Here is a 7877-nt window from a genome sequence, read left to right as displayed (position 1 = left end):
GTAAATTTGGGTGCAGGATGAAAATTGGTGGTGAAGTTGATGAAGTCCATGAGTTCTGCATGGGTGCAGGAGGTAGCACCGATGCAGTCATCAATGTAACGGAGGAAGAGTTCGGGGATTGGGCCAGTGTATGCTTCATACAGGATTGTTCAACGTGCCCTACAAAGAGCTGGGGCACTTGCGGGTGCCCATAGCAATGCCTTGGACTTGGAGGAAGTGGGAGGAGTCAAAGAAGTTGTGGAGAGGATCAGCTCCGCTAGGCAGAGCAGAGTGTTAATAGAGTGAAATTGGGTGGTTCTGCGGTCGTGGAAGAAACTGAGAGCTTTAAGGCCTTCCTGGTGGGGGATGGAGGTGTAGAGTGACTGAACGTCCATAGTAAAGATGAGGGAGTGGGGGCTCGGAAAGCGGAAGTCATTAAAGAGACGAAGGGCATGTGAGGTATCTTGGACATAGGTCGTGAGAGATTGGACCATGGGGGATAGGATGGAGTCAGGTTACGTGGCAATCAATTGCTTGGGACAGGAGCAGGCAGAAACAATGGGTCTGCCAGGGCAGTTGTGTTTCTGGATTTTGGGAAGAAGGTAAAAACGGGCTGTGGGGGGCTGAGAAACGATAAGGTTGGAGGCTGTGGAAGGCAGACAGCCAGAGGTGATGAAATCAGTAATGGTTTTTGAGATTAAGGCCTGGTGCTCATCTGTGGGATCATATTCCAAGGATAAGTAGGAGGAGGTGTCGGAGAGTTGTCGCCTGGCCTCAGCCCGGTAGAGGTCAGGCGCCAGACAACCACGGCACCTCCCTTGTCGGCAGGTTTGATTATGTCAGGGTTGCTGCAGAGGAGCGGAGGGCTGTATGTTCAGAGGGGGTGAGATTAGAGTAGGTAAGGGGAGTGGAAAAGTTGAGACAGTTGATGTCATGCCGACAGTTAGAAATAAAGAGGTCCAGGGAGTGCAGAAGGCTGTTCTGGGGAGTCCAAGAGGAAGGGGACCAGTAGAGACGGGAGAAGGGGTTATCACATGGCGGTGAGGATACCTTCCCACGGAGGCGACGAAAGAAAAGCTCTACGCCTGGTGGACCCGGAACTCGTTGAGGTGCGGGCAGAGGGGAGCAAAGGTATGGCTCTTCCAACCAATGTGGATATAGATGGTACATAGCTTCAAAGCATAACACGCAACCCATCTGGAGTTTACCCCATTAACTGCAGCCTGCGACAACCAAGTAGGAAGGTGTCCATGCTATGAAATGTCAGTTCAGTATCAGTAGACTGACCACAGTATTTACCAAGGCAGGAGAAATAGGTGACCCAGTAAAACACATCTTCGTATAGAGAAATCTGATTGATCTTATTACAACCTGGCTGTATCAGCCATCTGTCATAATTAGGTAAAGTTCTGGAGGACCTCAGTGGGTGAGACAGCATCTGTGGAGGGAAAGGGTAGACAATGTTCGGGTTCGGATCCTTCTTCAGACTGCCAAATTTTACAATTGGATAAAAAAGGACAAAGTGCTGGAGTAACTCAGCGGGTCAGGTAGTATCTCTGGAGAACATTGATGTGCCGGGTCAAGAACCTTCTTTAGGCTCATTTCGGATTGAGACACTTCTTCAGGCTCAATTGTCAAAAAAACAGAAACAGCTATTCTAAAGAGACCAGATACATAATGTAGTTTTTTATATCAAGTCACATGGCAGAGAAACAAGCCATTTGGCACAACTCGTCCATACTGACCAGAATGCCCCGACCAATTTAGACCCATTTGCCTGTGTCTGGCCCATAGCCCCCTAAATCTTTCCTATCCATGCACCGGTAAAATATATTTTAAATCTTGTTATTCAACCTGTTTCACCTACTGCCTTTGTCAGCTCACTCCATATATCCATGCACCTTTGTCAGCTCACTCCATATATCCATGAACATTTGTATGAAAAAGTTGCCCCTCATGGATCGTTCCCTTCTAACTTTAAACCTATGTCCTCTAGTTCTCGATTGTCCCAGCCTGGAAAAAATATCTCTGTGAGCATTCATCCTATCTATTGCTCTCATCATTTTATATATCTCTGTGTGACTACCCCTCAGCATCCTGCACTACAAGGATTAAAGTTATAGTCTGCTGAATCTCTAGCGATAGCTCAGGCCCTCAAGTCCTGGCCGATTCACTGGATGCATTCAAAAGAGAGTTAGATAGAGCTCTTAGGGCTAGCGGAATCAAGGGATATGGGGAGAAGGCAGGAACGGGTACTGGTTGTGGATGATCAGCCATGATCACATTGAATGCCGGTGCTGGCTCAAAGGGCTGAATGGCCTACTCCTGCACCTATTGTCTATGTATCTATGTAGCATCTTCATAAATCTTTTCTGTACTCTTTCCAGCTTGATGGCATGAGATATGATGTCAAAACAATGCTGACTATCCCTAATCAATCCCTGCCTTTCCAAAACCATATGTACCTTATACCTCAGAATCCTCTCCAGTAACTTTCCTATGACAGGTAGCACCGAGTTATTCTTAGCAGCCCTTCTTAAATAGTGCCACCAAATTAGCCAACCTCCAGTCTTCCAGCATCTCACCCATGTCTAACAATGATTCATGTATCTCAGCAAGGTTTCCTGCAATTCCTTCTCTAGCTTCCCCGAGCACCCTTGGATATATCCGAGCAGACCTGAAGGATTTATCTGCTTTCAAACATTTTCTTACATCTTTGACTAAATTACAGACTCTCCTCAAGACATCACCTCTAACTTTCCCAAATTCCCTTGCGTTCATATCTTTTTCCACTCCTGCAGTTCCAAACATAGATGATCACATTGATTTCTGTGTGGCTTACTCTCTCATCTTTTTTTTTGCTAATACATCCACATAATCTTTTTGAATGCTCCTTAATCTTATCTGCACACACACACACACACACACACACATATTTGTTTCCAAGCAAGGCATGTATACCAATTGTATCCATTGGACAATCCAAAAATACATTCAAAAGGAACCAGAACTTGCTCACGGAAATGAAAAAGAAATCTGGTATCCTTTGAAAGTAATTTCCGCAACAAATGCAGTATTATGCAGGATAATCTCAGCTAGGAAAGCTTCGCGATGAAAAAAGTAAATCAAACAATTCACCCAATTTGCAACATTTACAAAAGAGATCCCACTTGCCAAGCATGCTTGTGTGGGTAGTGATTGAGTACAGCAACATTTCTGGCACCTTGTTGTGTCCTCTCTTTTGGTGGCTAACTGTCTAGCACAAAACAGTGGAGAAGCACCATTGCCAATGAGTCTTTCACAGAGAAATCCCAATGAAAAAGGACAGTCCAAGGCTGAGCCGAGCAGATCGTGAGCTTCTTGGCTTAATTGTGAATCAACACCTAATTCATGGAATTCAGACAAGGATATTGGCAGACTAAAGAGAGTATAAACATCAGTAAATTTTTCCTCTGCCTGATCACAACTGCCATGTGCATTGTGGCTGGGGTTTGGTCCTCCAACATCCTGCATCCAACATCCTGCCAAATTTTCCTTAAATTGGAGATGAAAGGCAAGAGAGAACAGCAGATTAACTTATTCACAAAATGCTGGAGTAACTCAGCAGGTCAGGCAGCATCTCGGGAGAGAAGGAATGGGTGACGTTTCGGGTCGAGACCCTTCTTCAGAGTCTGAAGAAGGGTCTCGACCCGAAACGTCACCCATTCCTTCTCTCCCGAGATGCTGCCTGACCTGCTGAGTTACTCCAGCATTTTGTAAATAAATCGATTTGTACCAGCATCTGCAGTTATTTTCTTATACAGCAGATTAACTTGATTGCTGTTTTAGAGATTCAGCACAGGTGTGATCCTGAATGAAATTGTTTTGTGTTTTACCACTATATATTTTGTGATCTGTGAGAACGAATTATACATATTTTGTACTTTTGTTCCAATAATTTTGGTAAAGAGTCACACTGCTGATTTGAATTTTCTGTCTGCCTTTTCGTCAGCTGTGCTACTGCCCATTTATAACATTATGAGGGGCTTTTCTTGCAAAGTTAAACCAATTCACCTTTAGAACAGTTAAGTTTAAGGACAATGCCTTCTGGGTCAATGACATTATACATTTAATGGTATAAAATTATGTCATTGCCTCATATTATACACAAGAAAATAAAAAATCTGGTTAATTAATCACTGAGGTGTGGCCGCTGAATCTGTATATATAACTAGGGTGTCTGGTCATTGTATTCACTGGTCTCTTCATCTCCAGACTGTGCCTGATCACAACTGCAGCAACATGGCTTTCACTGGAAAATATGAAGTTACAAGTCAGGAAAATTATGAAGATTTCATGAAGATCCTGAGTAAGTTATATCAATTTGCATTGATAGTTGGGTCAAAAAGGTTCATGTGTGTTTTTTTACATAATATTGTTGTGCAAATGATGGTCTTGTTGGATTTACTGAGTTGAACAGCAACTCATTTCTAAAGATTAACTGGTTTAACTTTGCAACTGTAAGTTTTATTTAATCCTGCTTGGTAACCAGTAATGCATGTGAAAATGTGAATGGCAAATTGTTGCAAACATTCTTGCCACCTGATGTACAGTACCTTTTTCAGGGCATTGAACTTAAGTCACACACATACGCATTTTGCAGATTTTAGACAAAGATTGTTTTTTTATAAAAACTTGTCTTAAAGCTGTGACTGGCAATAAAGCAGCAATTTTAATTTTTCACTAAAGCCATTGCGAACATCTCCAGTTTCAATGCAATTCTCAGACGAGTTCAGTTCAGTTTTAATTCAGTTTAGTTTATTGTCACCGAGGTACAGTGAAAAGCTTTTGTTGCGTGAGGCTTATTCCATTACTGCAGTCTTAAAAATTTATATTTACTCCTGTTCTTTGTGGTTCTCAATGAAGGACAGGTCAGTTTTAAAGCTAAGTCAATTCCGAGTCAATTTTCTTCCATCTCAGCAAAACTGTTTGAGAACTTAAGCACTTTTTTTTAAATCCACAGAATGTTGCAGGAAAAGTTGACTAAAATAATGTACAACTTGGAAAATCTACAGAATAATTCCAGAATTGGCCCAGCCTAAATTTTTATCTCAACGATAATCATAATGAGATCATCTCTCAATTGTCCAATTACTGCACTAAATAAACCCAAACTGTTGAAAATCTATTAATTAAAAAATTGCTGAAAAACTGGAAAGTTTAGTTTAGTTTAGAGATACAGGGTGGAAATAGGCCCTTCCACCCACCACCAATGCCAAATATAGATCACCCGTCCACTAATTCTATGTTATCTCAGTTTCACATCCTGCACACCGGGGACAACAGAAGTCAATTAACCTACAAAGATGCATGTCTTTGGAATGTGGGAGAAAACCAGAGCACCGGGAGAAAACTCATGTGGTTACAGGGAGAAAATACAAACTCTGCACAGAGAGCACCCATGGTCAAGATCGAAACCAGGTCTCTGGCGCTGTGAGGAGGCAGCTCTATGCTGCATCAAGGTGCCATAGGTAGCATCTGCGAGGGAGATATTTCTGGTCAATGGTCTTTCATAAGAAAATAAAAGATAATTGATCTGAGAGGCTGTCTCTTTTTCTCTCCAATGTTGCCTGACCTGCTGAGTATGTCCCAAATTGCCAGTTTTTATTTCTGAGTTCCAGCTTCCTCGGTTTTCAGATTTATGCTGAACAAATGATGTAATATTGGCTGCTCGAGTCAATAGAATTGAATTTTGGTAGCAGAGTGCAGTCATATAAAATATGCATTCAGTGCTAGCAACTGAAGGCAAAACTCGATCCAAATTATCTCCACTTCTGACAATAGGATCATCGGGCTTTCCCCTTCATTTATTTGATTTTATCGATCAGCAAATGTGAATAATTTGTTTAAACTTCTAAATCCGAGTCACTGATTTAATCAGAAACAGAAAATAAGCCAGCATGAAATCCGGAATAATCACCCTGGCATTACTGTTCTAACTGGTTCTCTTTTTACTTCTCTTTTACTCTAACCTTGACAGGAGAACTAAGCATCAGCAGTTCGTACATGAAAGGCACAGTTGCTAAGAACAATTATTTTGTGAAAAAACATTTGTGAAAAAACATTTGAATAAAGCAAATAGATTTTGAAGCAATGTAAAATTAAAACTCTGACGGGTCAAACTTGATTATTTCTCCTCAGAGTATTCTGCTGATGTCATTGAAAAGGGAAGGAATGCCAAGGTCATTACGGAGGTCACCCAAAATGGAAATGATTTTACCTGGACCCAAATTTATCCTGGTGGAAAAACCATGAAGAACACATTTGCTATTGGCCAGGAATCAGATATGGAAACCATGGATGGCAAAAAATTCAAGGTGAGCCTGGAAAATGTTTGTTTTACTTGGTAACATTGAGATCATTTTAATGTCTAGTTTACTTTAGAGATGCAACATAGAAACAGGCCCTTCGGCCCACCAAGTCATTGCCGACCAGCGATTACCCCATACACAAACACTATCCTACACACTAGGGACAATTTACAATTTTACCGAAGCCAATTAACCAACAAACTTGTACATCTTTGGAGTGTGGGAGGAAATCGGAGCACCCAGAGATAACCGATGTTCACGGGGAGAACATACAAGCTCTGTGCAGACAGTGCCGGTAGTCAGGATTGAAACCAGGTCTATGGCATGATAAGGCACCCGCTCTACCGCTGTGCCATGCCACCCCCATGAGTAAGCAAAGCAGTAAGAAATAACAAGTGGCAATTATTATCCATTGCCCACCTATTAAGGAAATGTGATCATCCACCTTTGCTTGGGAACATAGTTGATCAGAATGTAACTTTTTCATGAGGTCAGTGCTGAGATTGTTCAGGAATTAACATTTTCTTTGTCATCTACAGATTCCAATTTAACAATTCCTGTAGTAATCTACATGCCTAGAGTAGAGGTGGCAGTGTACATGTGCATAACTCGCTCAGTAGCTGAGCAAGTAATAACAATAGGACTGTCACTGCACTCTCCAGACGCCTATGCCTATGGTTTAGATCTAATATTTATCTATTGACAGATAGCTTATTTTTCTTAGGTTGATCATATGATCGGCTGCAAGGGCACCACTTGCTCTCTCATTTGCTTAGTTTCCATCTTTCCCATATCTAATCTTCATTCCATATGGTCCTTTCATTTGAGGCAGGAGAGATTTAGCTAGTTTTATTTAATATCTATCAAATATAATTTTAGATACACTTAAGACTAGTTGTTCCAACTAAACAAAACATTTTTCTTACAAAAAAGTCACAAATATTCAACTCTGTCTTGAACCTATCTTTCTGTTTTTTAATATATCAGGCAATAGTCAAAATGGAAGGAAATGCACTTGTTTGCGACTTTCCAAACTATCACCACACTTCAGAGATTTCAGGAGGAAATCTTATTGAGGCAAGTAATTTTTCAGTTTAAAAATAAATTCCAAATGTTAGCTGGAACTTGCACGTCATTTTTTTCCCCTTCTTTTTGGCAGACTTCTGCATGTGGTGGTGTGGATTACAAGAGAATTAGCAAGAAAATCGCTTAAAACAGGAAAACACAAGTTACTCCTTTTGGAATGAAAAACTCATCTCCATTATACATTGCTTTGCTTGTATTAAAATATCATTTCTGTAATATCAATGCTTCTTGTTGTGAACCGTAAATATATTTAAATGTCATATTGCACTTTCACCACTTCTTTCCCAGTCAGGAATGGTTTCAAACAGTACATGAACTGATAAAATGACAGGAATCACAACCATATTTTACCCAGATTATCTTTGGTTAGTTAATTCCTAGGAAGTGTATTGCTCTCTCTAACAATGACCCCTACAGATTGCTGAAACCCAGTTGGTAAGGGCTTGAACAGAAAGGGAGTAA

At 41.1% G+C, this 7877-nt stretch overlaps 1 protein-coding gene across 1 annotated transcript; it reads left to right on the top strand.

Annotated features, from left to right (window-relative positions):
- Positions 1 to 4237: 4237 nt before the first annotated feature.
- Positions 4238 to 7542, top strand: LOC144600082 (gastrotropin-like). The gene is made up of 4 exons (XM_078411469.1): positions 4238 to 4327; positions 6160 to 6335; positions 7317 to 7406; positions 7489 to 7542. The coding sequence occupies exons 1-4, from the start codon at positions 4261 to 4263 to the stop codon at positions 7540 to 7542; spliced, it is 387 nt and encodes a 128-aa protein (XP_078267595.1). The 5' UTR covers positions 4238 to 4260.
- Positions 7543 to 7877: the final 335 nt, after the last annotated feature.

The sequence above is a fragment of the Rhinoraja longicauda genome, chromosome 14, assembly GCF_053455715.1.
Source record: "Rhinoraja longicauda isolate Sanriku21f chromosome 14, sRhiLon1.1, whole genome shotgun sequence".
Classification (NCBI taxonomy): Eukaryota; Metazoa; Chordata; class Chondrichthyes; order Rajiformes; family Arhynchobatidae; genus Rhinoraja; species Rhinoraja longicauda.
The sequence above is the reverse complement of the archived record's forward strand: the minus strand, read 5'-3'. Positions and strand labels throughout refer to the sequence as shown.